At 42.2% G+C, this 18,009-nt stretch overlaps 2 protein-coding genes across 2 annotated transcripts; both read right to left on the bottom strand.

Annotated features, from left to right (window-relative positions):
* Nucleotides 1–764: 764 nt before the first annotated feature.
* On the bottom strand, nucleotides 765–8,188 carry mknk1 (MAPK interacting serine/threonine kinase 1). The gene is made up of 14 exons (XM_083671306.1): nucleotides 8,130–8,188; nucleotides 7,522–7,584; nucleotides 6,821–6,929; nucleotides 6,394–6,495; nucleotides 6,062–6,159; nucleotides 5,829–5,908; nucleotides 5,664–5,737; nucleotides 5,385–5,489; nucleotides 5,228–5,283; nucleotides 4,825–4,920; nucleotides 4,438–4,632; nucleotides 4,020–4,184; nucleotides 3,820–3,863; nucleotides 765–3,395 (listed from the first exon to the last, which is right to left on the bottom strand). The coding sequence occupies exons 1-14, from the start codon at nucleotides 8,178–8,180 to the stop codon at nucleotides 3,176–3,178; spliced, it is 1,458 nt and encodes a 485-aa protein (XP_083527432.1). The 5' UTR covers nucleotides 8,181–8,188; the 3' UTR covers nucleotides 765–3,175.
* A 194-nt stretch (nucleotides 8,189–8,382) lies between these two features.
* On the bottom strand, nucleotides 8,383–16,324 carry mob3c (MOB kinase activator 3C). Its single transcript, XM_083671327.1, has 4 exons — nucleotides 16,041–16,324; nucleotides 11,887–12,640; nucleotides 10,752–10,954; nucleotides 8,383–9,429 (listed from the first exon to the last, which is right to left on the bottom strand). The coding sequence occupies exons 2-4, from the start codon at nucleotides 12,302–12,304 to the stop codon at nucleotides 9,400–9,402; spliced, it is 651 nt and encodes a 216-aa protein (XP_083527453.1). The 5' UTR covers nucleotides 12,305–12,640; nucleotides 16,041–16,324; the 3' UTR covers nucleotides 8,383–9,399.
* Nucleotides 16,325–18,009: the final 1,685 nt, after the last annotated feature.

Genomic DNA, 18,009 nt, shown 5'->3' with positions numbered 1-18,009 from the left:
TCGTCCCGAAACGTCAGTGAGTATTAAACGCTTTGATTTTTGCAAGTAAGAGTTTATCTTTACAGTTTCATATTATATATATATATTGCACATATAATGCTCAAAACAATAAAGATCTAAATATTAATCCAAGCTGTCGTCTTTTCATAAATGGAAACGACTGTCTTACTTTAGTTCATATAGCCTATGGGGACTAAGGATTTGAAAATGTACTAAAGCATACTGTTCATATCTGGTTCTTGGATCAAATTTAGCAAATGTATTAGGTATTGTATTAGGATACAATCAAACCATGATACTTTGGAAGTCAACTTGACCCAGATGAGCAGATAGATCCATCAACCCACACAGTGGGGGATGAACAAAGCATATCGTGATGTACCTTCCTCTCCTGTCCTCTCTATAGAGCCCTCAAAAGGACACCAGATTGTCTGTGCCTGTATTTTTCACAGCTCCCTTCCCCTTGACCCCCACTATCTCATCCCTGTGTGGGCAGGTGAATCACGCAATATCCATGCTCCATTCACAACTTTCTTACCATTCTCCCTCTACAAGCAAATGGTGAATGAAATGGCCCAGAATAGTTTCACTCAGTCAGTTCCTCAACCCTCTAGACTGCTTTCTTTCTCAGACCACTCATATCCGACCTTGAAGTGAAACTATAAACTGAAGTAAATCTGTTCAACTTCTGTTACTTCAGCTCTGTGAGATCAGCCAAGGAAGTGGAGGAGAAGAAGTATAACAAACTATTCCATTTTTTTTCATCTCAAATAAATTGTTTTATTGGGGAATATAGCATACCACAGGGGCTATTCATGAATAAACTCAACATTGTTAGGGCATACAGTATGCATGGGAACTCACCTGAGCTTTAACAACATCGACATGGATCTCAAAGCATTTTGTAGTTTCCAAGTACTGTATCTCATTTACTCTCATTTCAGTTAAGGGAAAACAAACAAGCACTTTCATGATGCATAATGGGAGTGAGAGGGCTTTAACATCACCACTGATTCCTAATGTGTGCACTCTCTTTGACAGCAATCCTCCGTTGATTCGTGGCTGACTATGAAGGCCCTTAGTTGCTATAGGGATGGAGTATCCATAGCAACCGGGTGAAATCCAGGTACATGCCTTACTTTAGTGGGTAATACATGAAGTTAAAAGGGAGAGGGGAAATAAGTGTTAATAAAAAGACAAGCTCTTCAGGGGGTAAAACAAATAAATCTATTCTATGTGGAAAACAAAACAAAACAATCTTACAAAGCATAATAGAAAACTCCAAATTAGAGCATTCTCAGGACAGTAACTAGGTGGATTTTTAATGTTTTAGAGATGTGTAAGCAATCCCATTCTAGGCTAGCTTTCACAGTCTGTTTCCTTTGGCACATATAGTAGAGTACAGAACCATTTACAGAACCAACAACAATTAACAAAATAATCCATAAAAATACTGATGTAAAAAACTAATTCCTTTTCCCCCAGAGCAAGATATTGCTCTATTCTCCTACCACCGCATCTGGAATATAAACTATACACAAAAACGTTTCAGTCACATTACATACATTTAAAAACAACACATTATAACATACAATCTAAAAAAATACATTATCTCACATTTTCTTTTCACGCCAACTGATTCTGACAACATACTGTCAATAGATTTGCAAAACAATAAGACACTCATACACCATTAAGGAAGCAACAAGTTATTGCATGACTGAAAAATTCCAACCAAAAACATTTAATGGAAGTAATTTCAGAGGTCCTGGTATCATTTGGACAAAATGTGCAAAGACGTGGTGCAAATTGGGATTCTGAGGTAATGCTTGCAGTTTCAGAACTTCTGCAACTTCTAATTATTTGAAAATAGATATTAAATAATGGTGAATTCACCTTTCTTGAACATGTTATAATGATATAAAATACTTTTACTGTATCATTTCAAAGTGCATACAATTAATGACCTTTTCAAAGAACGCAAGTGTTCCAGATAGCTGCTGTTTGAAAAAGAAGGATTTCTAGACAATTAAAAAAATTCAACCAAATGCTTAACTTCTCGTCACACTGCACTCTGTCATTATATCATTCACCTTCCTCATGAAAGCGTACTTTTCGTAAGAAAAGGTATAAAACACTCAGTTAAAATACTAGACATCGACTCATTTGTAACTCAAAAATAGACCACTTGCACACTCACATATCTGAAAAACAACGTTCTGTTCTTAAACAACATTTGGTAAATCGATCAACCATGTCGTTTCAGTACAGAAACATTTTCACAGTGAGTTTGACCAACAGAAATTAGTTTTTTTAAAAATCGAAGTGAAAATTAATTTCACAACGAATAGCATAGCTACATAGTGTACGACTTTGTAAATGCCCCATGTTGATATGCAAAATAATCATTAACTCAACTGAAGTAACTGTGCAATTCAGTACAGTATAGCTACTAGTATATACCAAAGAAAGAGGTTAGCTAATAGTTATCCATCTTTCAGTGGAATTGAGGTCTGTATTCACTGTATACAGTCTACAGTATATAATAAGTTCAGAAAACAACCTAAACCCAAACTATTCACTGAAAGAAGGCTCAGCAAATGATCGTAAGCTAGGACATACAGTACATGTGGTAGTAGAGGATAATATGTTCCCTTTGTGCTCCAGTGTCTCTGTTTTTCTGTGATAAGACTACTGGCCATGACAAGAGCTTTAACAATAGGACTGCAGCCTGTGAGGCTACACAGGAGTTCTGCTGACAATGGCAGCTATCAGCCATCTTAGATACTCCATGTATCTCCATCCTGTGAGGTCCCCTGGTAGGTAAACACCACATAGAGAGACACAGAGGAGAGAGACTAGCACAGGAAGAAGGGAGGGAGGGAGGGAGGGATGAAGGAGAGGTTATGGAGGTGGGTGGTGGATGGGGTGGGGTGTGGGCACAGGACGAGGGAATCAAGGAGAGGAGATGAAGGTGGCTGGGGTTTGGCGTGTGAGCACACAGAGCATAGCAGCAGCTCTGGGGCTGACTGTACATTTGTCCTATAGGCTGTTATAGAAATCACCCTATGGAGATGCAGAGGGATGGAGAAGGTAGAGGGAGGAGAGGACAATACTCAGACTCAATAGTAGAGCAGCACTGCCGGGGTTACTCTGGGGTTAAGGCAGGGGCTGGTCAGGTGGTGAGGTCCTCAGCAGCGGGCATAAAGTCTGTGGCGCGCAGGGCGTTGGACTGTGCCCGTCGGCGCGCCAGTCTGGAGTTAGAGGGGGGAGATAGCCTCATGGAGCAGACGATGGTGCTGACGTCCTCCTGCTCCTCGTCGTGCTGAGAAAGCTGGCGGTTGAAGGCTATGGCGTCGGCCGCAAACTGAGTCAGGTCTTTGGTGCTGCTGTTCCTACAAGGAGAAACGGCAGACAATCAGTGAAACTGATCACATTTCTGACAACATTCTGAATTATCTAGATATCCTACAATTAAGGCTCTGTTATCAGCTTGTGGCCGGTTCACATGTACAGTTGTGTTCAAAATAATAGCAGTGTGATTAAAAAAGTGAGTAAAGCTCAAAATCCTTATAATAGCTTTTATTTCCATACACGCAAATGCATTGGGAACACTGCACATTCTATTCCAAATCAAAACATAAAGAAAAATGTATCAAATTTGTTATTACTTTACAGAAAGTGAAGAAAAAGGAATATTATTCCTTATAATTTCTACCAAAAACAGTGATTGATCTGGTTAGTGATGTTGGACTGCTATTATTTTGAACACAACTGTACAGTACACATCAACTGTCCAATTCAAGCTGTCTGGCTTACCTTTGCAGAACATGTGGGGTTGGAAGACCTCTCTCTGGAGCGTTCTAGATAAATGTAAACACCACACTTAGTAAATAACACATACCATGAAATGTACAGTACATCCATGCCAACAAAAGCTATTAACTATCCCACAATGACTGTCTCAACAGTAAGTTTTTTAACAGGCCATTTGTGTTTTCCTTGGTCAAGACACTCACCCCCTGCACCCAAGGGTGTTTCAGGACCTGGGCTGCACTGAGGCGCAGGGTGGCATCCCGAACCAGCAGCCTGGATATGAGGTCTTTGGCCTCATCGGAGATATGAGCCCAGTCCCGCTCTGGGAACTCATACTTCCCTTCCTGGATGCTTTCAAACAGGTGGCTCTGTGGGTTTGGACACAACAGAAGGGACCATCATACACAATGCATAGGTGATTCTCATATTCATGTTTCGGCCCCCTGAAGCAACATCCTGGGTCTCAAACAGAGGGGGAATAGGTCAGGGGCAAGGCCTATACCTGTATGAAATTAGCTTCGCCAAAGGGTGATGGAAACATCAGGTGAAACAGGGAATGAGGAGACCTGGTGGTGGGTAGTTGGAACTACATCCTTGGAGTGGGTAGGATTGCATATGTACCTGGCAGGTGCGGCAGGTCTCTCCCCTGTCCCAGCCACAGTCGCTCCCGCAGTGGCCAGTGAACGGGGGGCTGCCGCTCAGCAGAATGTAGAGGATGACGCCCATGCTCCACAGGTCACAGCGCTTGTCGTAGAAGGAAGCCTCATCAGTGAACACCTCCACCACCTCAGGAGCCATGTACTCTGCCGAGCCACACTGAGGAAGAAGGCACAAACCATGGCTATTTCAACACTCCAAACCAATTATCCCAGTGTGGTGAATATGCTGCTGCAGTCTTGGACTAGATCTCTGTTGAAAAATAGATTTTTATCTCAATGAGACTAACCTGGACGAATTAATAAAGGTTAAATAAATAAGATATCTGGGTTTGTTTGGTTGTGAGATTACCGGTGTGGTGAGCTCTGGGGTGGTTATAGGAGTACATGCACTGCTGAGCTTCACACCACTTCCCAAGTCAAAGTCACAGATCTTCACTGGGGACACCTGTAGAAGGAGAGAGAGGTCACCAACAGCTATTCAATCAAATCTTGCGCACTGACCAGAATAAAGTTGGTGGTGGTTAGACCTGATAACGTCAATAGAAAAAAAGAGATGGTCCACACTCACTTTTGTTATAATAATAATAATAATAATAAATGAAAAAGTTATTGCAACAAAAATGAGTGCGGACTCTCTTTTTCCATCAACAGGTTTTCACCATACCGACAATGTTCTGCATGATCTAAATAAACTTAGATTTTGAGCTCATTGTATGTTTTGGGTTGAATAGCACAATGACATAATACTTTACCTGGTCAGTGTATTCACACAGGATATTCTCGGGTTTTAGGTCTCTGTGGGCAATGCCTGTGGAGAAGCATACGTGCATAAGGAAACAGAATCTCTCAGTCATTCTAGACAGGCAATGGTAGGGGCACCATGGACTCACCTGGCAGGAAGGAACCTACCTTTGGTGTGAAGGAAGTCGAGTGCTTTGGCAATGTCCCTGACCACCCGGCTGGCCCCCAGCTCGTCAAAGTGCTTCCGGTTCTGGATGTGAGTCAGGATGGAGCCTGAGCACAGCGGAGGAGAGAGGGAAGAGCTTTCAGAGAAACATCTAGACTAGTTTTTAAGTAGAAGGTACCTGAGGGATAGTGGGGTTGTGATGTTGTGATCTGTTCCCTCCCAAAAGGGGGATGACATTGAGATGGCATAATAACAGAAAATAACAGGTCTGATCCTTTTACCTCCACGCAACTTCTCAAACACCAAGTAGAAGCAGGACTCATCTTCAAAAAACTGTATCAATTCTAAAATGTTCCTGAAAACATAAGATTTGACACACATTAGGGGCCGTCATTCAATATTTGAAACATTCAAACTTGAGGGTTGTGGAATTTAAGAGTGCCCACCTGTTCCCCTGGCACTGGTAAAGGGTCTCCACCTCTCGAAATACTCGGCTGCGACTGTGTCCTGCATTCTTCTCTATGATCTGAGCCAAAACAAACGGACACTGGTATCAGTGAGTGAAGAAACAGGCTAGATGGCACAACGCTGTTATGGGAAAGCTTTGGAGGTCAAGGTGGGATCTAGTCCAATGGTTTAATGATGGTGCAATTAATCATTGTCCCTGCTTTCGACACACCTTCACAGCAAATTCGTTCCCGTTCTGTAGACTTATGCATCCTTGGACTTTGGCGTATGCACCCTGACCCAGCATTTCATCAGTCAGTTTGTACTGGTCTAGAGGAAAGCAGAGAGCACAGAAGTCTGTGGCTGGCATCTACTGTATGTGGGTGGCAGATGGAGGCAGAAAACAGAGGACGGGCTCATTGCAGTACAATGAGCTTGTCCTCCGATTTCGACCTCCACCGGCCTCCCCTGGACTGGGCGCATTTACAAAAACATACTGTAGAAGAGAGGATGATGGGTGTTTTGATATGGTATGTCCAAAATGCATATGCCTGATGTGTATACCATTAAAGTTTCCTGTAAAGCTGTCTGTTTCTCTTGTCCTCCTCTTCTTCTTCTTTCGCTTGCCTGCGTCTGGGATGCTCAGAGGCTGGCTGGCCTCCATTTCTGCATTTAAACAAATGAACATTAGATGTATACTTTAATCTATTATGTACATGAAACTTAGAACCAACTATGTAGCCAATTGAGTTGATGACACAAAACCCTAATTCACACTACAAGTGCTGAACCGAGCAAAGCCAGGCTGACCTTTACCAGGCATGCTTGGTTACGCGTCCAGCATAGTTGCTGAAACAGTGCTGGAAAGGACAATGTGAAAGGAAAATATCAGAGCCAGCACGTTTTGGTTCGGGTCAGCCTTGTAGTGTGTGTTAAACCCCATAGCTGTGACTTAGTCCAGAGCTGTGTTGGCCAGTCAGAGTTGCAATACCTGCAGAGCCTTGTGAGAGGCACTGTCTCTCCTCTGTGGTCGCCCCGTTCTGCTGACTTTCGCCACAGCTCTCCGCTACAGGGCCTGTGGCCAGAGAGTTACTCTGTAACTGAGAGAGGAAGAGAGAGTGAGAGCGGGAGGGGGAGGGAGAGAGCGAGCGGGAAAGTGCGAGTGCAGCCATGAGAGATCAGGTGGTGGGGAGGGAGAGAAAGAACGAGAAGACACATATTGTGTCACTTTTGTTCGGTGTGAACCAAACCTTCAAGTCAGTAACACCCAAAACATAACACACAGCCATGAACTAATCTACAGATATGGCCTACTCTAAATTTCTTTTGATACTCTAAATTTTAAAAAAGCAATACAGTATCATGATTACTACAACTAAGCCTCCAACCAACCAAGGTTTAAAAAGAGCTTATCTTGTCCAGTGGCAAGCTGCCAACACAATCCGGGAAACACTGACCCTGGATATTCCCAAACACATTTTCATGGCCAGTGATAGTGTACTACTCATGGAAAGTGACGCAACATTCTCACCTTTCATTCAAGATAAGCTTCAGTACTAGCACTACACTAGAATTACTATCATTATCTTTCTGAGGAAGAAGGGGAAGCTGTGGAAGGAAGTTACAGTTGTGACACGCAAAACCACAAGTTTAGACAAGTTTTAGCTATGTCCAAAAGCAGTATTGGTTTACCTGGAGAGAATGCTGGAAGGCTTGCAGCTCTGCGATCTGGCTGTGCCTCACCATATCTGCCAACTAGAAAATTATTAAACATTGTAGTTACCTAATACAGTAGGTGAGGGCGGGGCAGAATTCTAAATACAGAATGTGACATGTCCGTACAAAGAGACACTGAGTGGTAAAATTCCACAAATCAGGTTTGACCTCCTTTAATCAAAAGAGTGGTTAGTGACTGGCTAGCTACTGGTTTAGTTTAAGCTAATAGCAGGTTACTGATGAGTGATTCCAGAATGCTCTTTCAGTTCATGCAGTCAGCAAAACCCAGTCCTACTAGCTAGCTACTGAACAAAACTACATGGCGAGTCAGTTTCTAGCTGTAGCTAAAATACAACAGTGACGTTATGAAAAGGCATAGCTAGCTGGCATAGCCAGTTGATTAAAGGCATTAGCTAGCTATTCTATGTTGCGCTTAACAAATCTGTTCCTCCCTTGAGTGCTAGCTAATGTAAAGTTAGCACCTCAAACTACTGGTCATATCAGCGTAATTATCTATGTAACGTAAAGAAAATTAGTTTTTATAACTCATGAAGTCATATTTATAAGACATACATTTCTCTAACCTGGAAGCTGTGTCCAAATAGGCCGAAATCCTCTGTGAGCCCTTCTGTCATCCTCCGATGTTTTGATGCATGGACAACAGAATGTAATCTAGTGACGCACGGGGAGGGCAATGCTAAGACACACCCCTCTCCCTCCCTCTCGGATTTATCTCTCCACAGCCATTGGGCGAGAAAAAGGAACCACTGACACGTAATTTGGTTTCTGTACTTTCCCCCCCTGCTTCACATAAGGAGAATAACTGTTGCATGAGATAATAAGGCTTTATTTGCACGTTCATTCATAGATCCAGAAGAAGTTGTAAGGTAGTATGATACCCTACCATATAACTCTATTAATACAAATATAACAGTTCATCACAAAAAAACGGAACCTGATGCACAATACAACCACATACAAAATGTAATTCACAAACTTTTAAAAAGAGGCAGGTCTTATATAGGTAGATCACCATCTGAAAGACATGGTCCAATCTCACATATTGTCGAGATGTAGGCTATCTTAGCTAGAACAGTCTCTTCATGATAGAAAGGCTCAAAAGGGCACATACAACAAAACTCTTTATGAATACTGCGAATACGGCCTGATACTTTGAAACTGACAATTGTGTATTGAAATTCAGCTACAAATGCCATCCAGGTTAGTCTCACACAGTAGTCCTGATTTTAAAAGAAAACAAATGTAAGAGAATCGTACAAACGTGTTTCTTTATGTTAATCAAATTGAACTCATTAATTCACAGGTATTGCTTCTAGTATAAGGCCATGCTTGGCCACCCTGTACAAACCCAAAGACAAAACAACATGTATATTATACAAAGTCCATGTCTCCTGGCTCCTGTCTCCTGACTACAACAGAGGAGATATCAGCCACAAAGCCACTGGAAAATCACTGTAATAAGAAGAGAGGTTTCGGTAGACCATCATAATATGTCTAAAAACATCTGAAGTACAAAAAGTCAAATGCTGATGACGTCAAAAACATGCACAAGAAAATAACAAATAAATGTTTGGACGGCAGCTCAAATAGTTATTAAAAAGCAACACAAAAAACTTGAATGCTGCTTGGTCACAGCAAACAAATACTATTCACTGAAAATGTCAATAATGAAATGTCATCAAACATTGTAATGTATGAAATAACATTTTTACTCCAATAATCCACTCAAATCCAATCAACTGTCCTTTGGTTTGAGTGTTTTGTGTTGAAGCTGTTGATCTCTTGAAGGCCTCAGGGAATGTTGAAATGATATAAACTCCATCTCCAAGTGGTTTAGTTACAGATCTTCTCTGTCATTGCTCTCTGAGGGGATAAAAGACAGAGAAGGCACGGACAATTAGCATGATACTGACCACTGACAGGAATGTTACATATAAAGTTAAATACGCACTACTGACCCAGATTTAATTTAGAGAACTACACACCTATCTGATGCTTAGAAAACACTGCTGTTTTCATAACAAAACATTTGACTTTGGGTCACCAAAGGCAGCAAAACATTATTCTGAGTCTAGCATGCTGTTACATTGACAAGGTTTATTGTCCCCGCAGATTGTTGACATAATGTCTAATTACTATTTTTCTCTGCCAGGGGAGACTGTCTGAGTCTGTGCTTCATAATGATGATAATAAAGGCCTTTTATTGCGGCTCGGAGCTCCCTTCTCCATCTGCTCAGAAATAATGGTCTCTGTGCTGGAGAAAGCTACATGAAAGTAACATGTCTCACTTATGCTTGACTAGATGGAAATTTCTCTTATGTTACATTTAACCCAAACCAGATTTTACAAAGTCTTTGCAAATTTATTTTATAATGCGAACTTGGGAAATAAGTAGTTCCATTGACTGTGCCAAAGGGGAAATTATAGAGATGCAGTCTCATATAATTATTTTATATTCAACTGTAATTTAGTAATATATTTTGTGCCCAGAGTTTCAATCAGTATTCGTCCAGTGTTATGTGGTTTGAGAAGTCGACACAAAAAAGACATTCTCCTGTGATGTGAATCAACAGACACAATAAAAAGACACCCAAAGCGCTTTACATTGTAAGGGGGAAAACTCACTTCATCACCACCAATGTGTAGCATCAACTTTGGTGATGCCACGGCAGCCATTATGCGCCAGAAAGTTCACCACACATCAGCTGTTAGTGGTGTGCCAATTAGGAATCAGGGGTGATTAGGTGGCCATGAAGGAATGGAGGTCGGATTGGGAATTATATATTATAGATGATTCACTTACTTAAACAAATGTACTGTTGTAAGTCGCTTTGGATAAAGGCGTCTGCTAAATTCCATAAATATAAATGTAAATGTAAATGGGAATTTAGCCAGGACACCGGCATTAACATGCCTACTACATGCCTCATACTGTACACTCCCTCTGCAACATGAAGGCATAACTTCTCCTTCATTGGACTATCACAAAGTCCATGAAAATCTTGATGGCTGCACTTTGTGATAGATAGTCATTAATAAACCTTTAATACAGCTGTCACCTTCCTCCATGTCCAATCTTTGAATGATTGATTGTTCGATTGACAAATGCCCACTCTTCTTCCCCCTTTACCCCCCTGCTCTATCCCTGTCCCCTCCCTCCCTTCACCCCACACCTCCTCTCTCACCAGGGGCTCCAGTTCGGAGTGCTCGATGAGACTGAACTCAGAGATGAAGTAGTAGTAGTGTTTGTAGCAGGTGTTGATGTGGGCCTCTGCGCCCATGCTGCAGACGCTGTCAAAGTGATGGATATACACGTGCACAAAGACCCGGAAGAGACGGCTCAGGATCTTCTTACACACCTGCTGGAAGTTCTTAGGGAAAGGCACACCTAGAGAAGGAAGATGCAAGAACTATCAGAGAGGTAGGAGATACAGGCCCCCACTTGAGAAAACATCTGATTCTTTGCTACTTCATCTGATTCATTTCAACACTATACCTGGGTGCAATAATGAGATTCGGTTTGTAACAATCAGAATGTAATAATGTTCCATAATTGTGTTCCATTATTTTCCATAATTGCATTACTTAACAGTTAATTGCAACTGAGAGTAGAACGATCACATTGGTTTTCTATCCAGATCATTCTAACCTCATGCAGGACCTTATACAAATGTCAATAACACCTTTCCTTTCAGCAGCTTTAAATACATTTAACATCTAGATTTGACAGATTATGCATGCATATATTGTCTCTTCTCTAACAGAGGTTGATGACACTACTTTGATGAAGAACCATAGACCTACAGCCACCCATTCAACATCATCTAAATGCCACCCTGATAGTGTAATTAACCTCTTTTTGAACCCCTCCCGATCCATAAAAGACTCAGTCAAACAGATCTACCCTGTCTTCCCATGGAGCAACACCACTGTGGCATTTACTGTCCTCCACTCACACTCTATCAAGTCAGTGCATAAATAACTAAATAGAGCTTTAATTTCAGAGACTGGGCTAAGAATTCCATTCGACCACCATAGAATGTACAGACAGTATAATAGCTGCCATGAGATTCAAGTTCAACAGAAAGCCATCTATCTCATCCATTAAATCTAAGGGAGGCTAGTGGAAGTAGAAATCGGAGGATGGGCTCATTGTAATGCATGGAATTGAATGAGGAATGGTATCAAACATGCTACCATTGATACCAATCCTCATTCCATTCCATGCATTACAATGAGCCATTCCTCCAATTACCACCTCCATGAGCCTCCACTGATCAAGTCGATCCCTGAGATGTTAAGTCTGCGGTCCTCACACACCTACTCTGGTGGGGAAGATGTCCTCATTGTTGATCAGCGTCTCGATCCAGTCCATGAGCAAGTTCATGTACTTGAGGGCGGGCAGCTTGGTGGGCTTCTTGTAGTCGTCTCCGTCCTGCCACCTGTACTCGTAGCGGAGACCACCGGACATGATGGGGCAGGTGCGCTCGGTGCAGAACTCACTGACCGTGCCATAGATAAGGTTGATGCGGTTGAAGAAGTCCACCACATGCACGGCAATCCAGTCGTTGATGTTCTCTCCCTCCGGCAGCTGAACCACCTTCCTCAGGTCCAGGCCTGACTTCAGGGAGGCCTGGGCCTTCTTGTACAGCTCAAAGCGCTGGGTGCCAGGCTCAAACCGCTTCCGAGGCCTAAACGTCTTATCTTTGCTGAACACTTGTCCAAGACAGAGCGCCATCGTCTTAATGGTGGTCTGAAAAGTGAGGGGTGAGTGGGCTTTATGGTTAGTGTGTGTAAGTGTGTGTCAGTGTGTGTGTCAGTGTTTGTGTGTGTGTGTGTGTGTGTGTGTGTGTGTGTGTGTGTGTGTATGTGTGTGCGTGTGCGTGTGCGTGTGCGTGTGCGTGTGTGTGTGTGTGAGAGAGAGTATTTTTCCTGGGAGGGGATTATGCTGGTTATCGCCTCCTAAATTTGTTCAAGTTACAGGTGTTGTTGATCTCGGGGTCTCTGAGGAGATTCTTATTCAGAGGACAGCAAGGTCTTCATTGGAGTCGACTGGAGATAGAAGGATGTCTCCCTGAAACAAAACAAGCAGAGAGGCCAGAAGAGGTCAGAGGTTCGTTCCCTCACAATGACCCCATGCCTGCAAAGTGGTCAAAAGATCAAAATCTGGCAAAATTACAAAACAAATATAGAAACCAAAAAAGCTAAGTATAAACAATCTAGTCAGCTTGTTTACAAAGGGAATAGCTTGAATGGATTGATAAGCACAGCCTGTTGTGAAACCACTGTGAATAGACCCTCAAAACAGGGACAAATCAACATAGTGTACATGAGTCCATTCTGAGTATTGTGTTCTCAGTTCGAGTGGATACTACTCGTGCGACCATACTTCAAAACACCAAAATTCCTTGAATGTCACAAGACTAACAGCCATCTGCTCCTGAAAATAGAACCAATGTGATTTAATACTGAAATCAGATCAGTAGAGATAGTCAAAAGTAATTGAGGGAATTAAGGGCATGCTGCACTTCACTAAGACATTCTGGAAAGCGTAAGGATTAGGAAATATTTTAGGGCCTTTCAAGGGCGTCAGCTGGACATGAGGGGGGGGACATTTTGCTTGGGGCCCCTATTATTTTTTTTAATGCTCATTTCTAGTGACCTTTGAGAAAAGGATACAGACAAATCTTAACCTAGAATACAAGCAAATTACAAGGCTATGGAGGGCCTTGCAGAGGGACACTTACTCTGGTACAGTCTAATCCGTTTTAGGGCCATATGTACTGAATACCAGTGTGACTGCACATTGTCTTACAACAGGTGTTGCTAATCTAGCGTGACCTGCGTCACCTGAACTACCTATCTTGCGAGTGGTGCTATCTATTCTAAGATAATGGTGTGATGTAAATGTGGATATATTAAATTAAACAATCATGTTTAAGTACTCTTTCCCTGCTACTGTAGGCTACAAAACATTACTGACTATCAGTTTTTCACACAACCAGAACTTCCTAACGTTATCTTGCTCACTTAGCAAGTGCTAGAGATAAAACCTGACACTAAGCTACAGTAACTAGTAACCAGGAGAGCTTATAGTTTCTAAAAAAATGTCTAACATTTTAAAGTTTATTTACATTTATTCACTTTTTACTTATATTTACAGTTTGTTGTTTCTACAAATACCTGACCCAGTTTGATGCTGCTGAAGCTGAGGCTGACAAAAGCAGTGCGAACAGTCAAACAAAGAGGGACAATTTTGCCTCCACATTGGGGGGGGGGGGGGCACGACCCAAACCATACTGTGCTTGCTTGGATATTTTCTTTTCACATTGTCCTTTCCAGCACTGTTCCAGCAACTAGGATGATTAACTAGGCTAGCCCAGTACAGCTCAGCTCGGCATAGCTCGGCTAAGCTCGGTTTGGCTCTGTAGTGGAATTAGGGGATAATAGTCATCTCTATATGAGCCACTCATAACCACCCAACACATTGGACTTTCCACCAAAGTATCCATGCACATGAACCAGGCTATGGACAGCACCTCAAGTTCAGAAATATCACCTTGGGTTATTAAATACCTCTGACACAGACCTGATACAATATTGACTGAGGCAGAACAGAGAACACGTTGTTGCAAAAAGCAGCAGCTTGACATCACCCAGTAGGGATGGGAGGAGACAGAAACACAGAGGACTGATAGTGTATTAACCTCTCTCATACTCCCTCACACATACAACCATTAGCTACTATTAGCCATCTGGCAGATAATGGGGAAATCTTTAATCAGTCCAATGTCCTGGACTGATTAAAGATCAAAACCTCTCAATGGGTTTGACATTCTCTTTCAGACAGCAAATGTTACAGAGGGAAACAAGTCCATTAGAACAAATTAATTGTATATAATGGGGGTTATCAAATGATAATCAGTATACAGGACAAGCAATGATAAGTGAAGTCATTTGGGGTAATGTTGCAGATAAGGGTGTAGGAGTCAGCTGCCTTACGACAGGTGTTGTCATTCTAGCACGACCCTCTTCGCCTGAACTAGCTGTCTTGTAAGTTATCAGACAGATCAGTGTGGACGGAGTCTGGGGGGGAAATGTCGCCCCTGTCCCCCCTGAGTTCTTCGTTGTTGGTTGCGGAGATTCATATAAGAGAGTTAAATGGGAAGTGCTCTGGGATATAACAGCCTTATACAATAAGTCATATAGACACCATAGAATCAAATGTGTATTTTCAACAATAGGTATCATACAAATAGTATGATGCTATAGGATATTTTTAAATCGGATGCTATTGTTTCATCAATTCCAAGTGACTCTCTGGTGTCAATGTGTGACTACATCCGCATTTGTGTCACACGTCCTATTTCAAACAGCTGCTCTTAACACTTCCTGGGTTTGTTTTGGCTGCAGCTTGTGTGGTTCGGTTGAACTCTACAGAAACTGAAAAGCAGTTTCTGTTCCTAGCATTGTCATGTGAAGTTATAAACTCAGAGCATCACTGACTGATAGCGATGGGTCTCGATGCAGGACGGAACCAAGTGGAAACTTTGTTGAGACTAGTTTTACTGTCAGGCAGAAATATCTCAAAGGGTGCTCCTCATGACTGTACACTGTGAGAATGTCATCCATCTTCTTGACAGCCTGAAGTGTTACTTCCACTAATCTATATACCGGTAGATCAGTGGTTACTCCCCATATGGTTTTCTTACAATATGCTCTTCACTGAACTAAGATAGTTGTATTGCAATACAGTAGAATACAGGAGAATGACCCACCTCATTCCATAACTTTTCATCTATATTCTGTTCTCTGGGAAACATTCACCACTGGGGGAGCGTGAGTGTGTGGTCACTTTGAAAATAACCAGCTAATGATAGAGCCATGTGTAAACAGAGCCATGTGAAAATCAGATTTGGTGATGGCCACACATTACACTCCATTTCTTTACCTTCAGTCTCGAGGGTTTATATATATACATATTTATGTATATTTATGTATGTATATTTACATTTGCAGGACTGTGATATATATATATATATATATATATATCACAGTCCTGTAAATGTAAATCATACGCATGAACAGTAGACGTCAGACAAATACGAAACAGTCACAGAGAACTGAAAGTAAGTTAATACACGAGGATGGAGGTGCTTTCATTTTAATGACCACACTGCTCTCTCCACATTGCCCGACAGTTTCAGACTGCTGCATGTCTGATCACGTACAGAGGGGATGGCTGAGTCTGAACTACTATGCATACTTTCATGAGTTTCCATGGAATTTCCTCCTGACACTGGAGAGTAACAATAGCTCGCCTCTTTCAAGATCCTACACAAATATGTGGGAGAAAAGAAGTTGCTCATACAGAAAAAATACAGTAGCACCAGCAATATGCAACAAAGACAGAAAGAGAATGAGAGAGAGAGATAAAGGAGAGATAGAAGAGAAAAAAATCTTCCCCACAGTACCTGGCTGGTATCCCAGTGCGGACGACTTGGAATGCTGTGCAGATTTCGTGGGAAGGCCAGGGAGAATTCCACTGTCAGCCCTTTGACTTCAACTCCCCGTGGACAACAATCCGAGCAGATCAGTCCCCTCCAGAACCTCTGAATACTCCCTCCCTCCCAGCCTTCAACAGGCTCCAACTTCACTCAGCGACACAGCGTAGACTAAAAAAGTAGAGGAAAAAAAGTTGTTTGGCTTCTCTTCCTGTAGATGATGTCACATCCTGACTTTGTCTGGTACAGGCCCCTTCTGTCTGTGTGTCTATCTTATGAGTGTTTGTGTGTGTGTGTGTCTTTACGTGTGGGTGGGTGTGTGGACCTATAAATTGACAGAGGAGGTCCCTGCGCTATAGGGGCGGGAGGAGGCCACCCCTGGCCCTCTCTGCCCTCCCTCTCTACCACGCCTCCTTTTCTTCCTACTTATCCTGTATGAAGACAGCCCATCCCCCTTGTCCAACAAGGCCCAACCTCGAACTGTATGTGGACTCTGAGAAAACCACCCCTCTTATTATCCCACACAACTCAGGAGGAGCAGACACTACCCACAAACACTGCTGGACTTTTGGCAGTCTCTCTCTCTCTCTCTCTCTCTCTCTCTCTCTCTGTGTGACCTTTCATAAACATATAATTTCAACGTTATTGTAAGATATTTCCAAAGAAATCATAGCTTTACCAAAAGAGGCCTGCTGCCACAGATACACAATGAAGCGAAAAGAATCAGAATTCCAGAGAGCACAGATGAATAATAATCAAATTCTGCAGGTTTGGTTTAAAATAGCCTTGTTCACTGGTTCCATCACCCAGTCATAAGGGACTGCTTGTTTCTTCACTAATTGTGTAACTATGCTGTGGATACCGTTCAGATCAAGTCAACGTCTGTTCTCTGTTGTCTACAGCTACCTGGTCAAACACTGGCTCCATTCAGCTGACTCTGTCCTTTATGGGGCTAACACCCTGCACTGGGCTGATAAAGCAGTAGGCTGCAGGGCTGCAGGATGAGATAAAGTGAGGCACTGGTGGAGTGAGTGCAGAGTGGATGCTGGTGGAGAGAGAAATCAGAAGACCAGCTCATTGTAATGCATGGAACGGAATCAGGAATGGTATCATGCATCCTCCGATTTCTACCTCCACCAGCTTCCCCTGTCTCATATTCATGATGCTTGAGCTGTGATATAGAGGGATCATCACCTTAGGGAACTTAGAGAAGGGACATCCCTGCTTCCTTTGTCACTGGTTGACGGGCTAGAATGACAGATCTAAATGTAATTCAATGTAAATTACATGGCATATTTGACTGACTGTAGTGAATATTAGATGTTTATAGAGTACAAAGAGTATGGTTGTGTTCAGTAGACAGGAAACCAATCGAAATGTGAAAACAAGTAAGTACGACTGGAATTCAATAGGAACTTTCATTTTCCATTTCAGAACATTTTCCTGCTTTCGTGCATACTGTACACACAAAAAAGAAATATTGAACATTTATGTTGGTCAAGGCGTGTTTATTAGAAATATAAACACTGAATGTCACAACTGCAATAACGTGGGGGATCTTATGAAATTGCAAGGATCAAGCCAGTACCCCAGTAGTGATCCAGTGGATGTCATCCTGGCCATTCAAGTGCCTTATTCCTGTGAGGTCATAAATGAAGCAAATCAACCTCAACATTTCCTTCATAGTAGGACATTGTTGAGTATTTTCTGGAATTTAAACAATTCTTGCTATCTGACCCAATGTGGGTAGCCTATAATAAAAAGGTTATAGGTGGTCAATACAATATAACCGTTCAAAAGATTGATCAAATAAAACTTTGAAAACTCCTGCAACTTCAAAACCTCCTGCAGAAGAAGAGGTGGAGGAAGAATTCTTCCCCATACTCATTACAGTCCATATTTGTAGACCAACATTGTCAATTCTGTGTGCTGAGAGTGG

Source organism: Argentina silus (assembly GCF_951799395.1).
Source record: "Argentina silus genome assembly, chromosome: 6".
NCBI lineage: Eukaryota > Metazoa > Chordata > Actinopteri > Argentiniformes > Argentinidae > Argentina > Argentina silus.
Note: the sequence above shows the minus strand (reverse complement) of the source record. Positions and strands in the feature narration are given on the sequence as shown.

Coding starts and splice junctions, on each gene's coding strand:
- mknk1 (XM_083671306.1), bottom strand. CDS start 8,180: ATGACAGAAGGGCTCACAGAGGATTTCGGCCTATTTGGACACAGCTTC. Junction 6,930..7,521: donor CCTTCCAGCATTCTCTCCAG/GTAAACCAATAC, acceptor TTCCTCTCTCAG/TTACAGAGTAACTCTCTGGC. Junction 4,185..4,437: donor AGACCTGCCGCACCTGCCAG/GTACATATGCAA, acceptor CCAAACCCACAG/AGCCACCTGTTTGAAAGCAT.
- mob3c (XM_083671327.1), bottom strand. CDS start 12,304: ATGGCGCTCTGTCTTGGACAAGTGTTCAGCAAAGATAAGACGTTTAGG. Junction 10,955..11,886: donor CATCTTCCCCACCAGAGTAG/GTGTGTGAGGAC, acceptor TTCCTTCTCTAG/GTGTGCCTTTCCCTAAGAAC. Junction 9,430..10,751: donor ACTCCGAACTGGAGCCCCTG/GTGAGAGAGGAG, acceptor TTATCCCCTCAG/AGAGCAATGACAGAGAAGAT.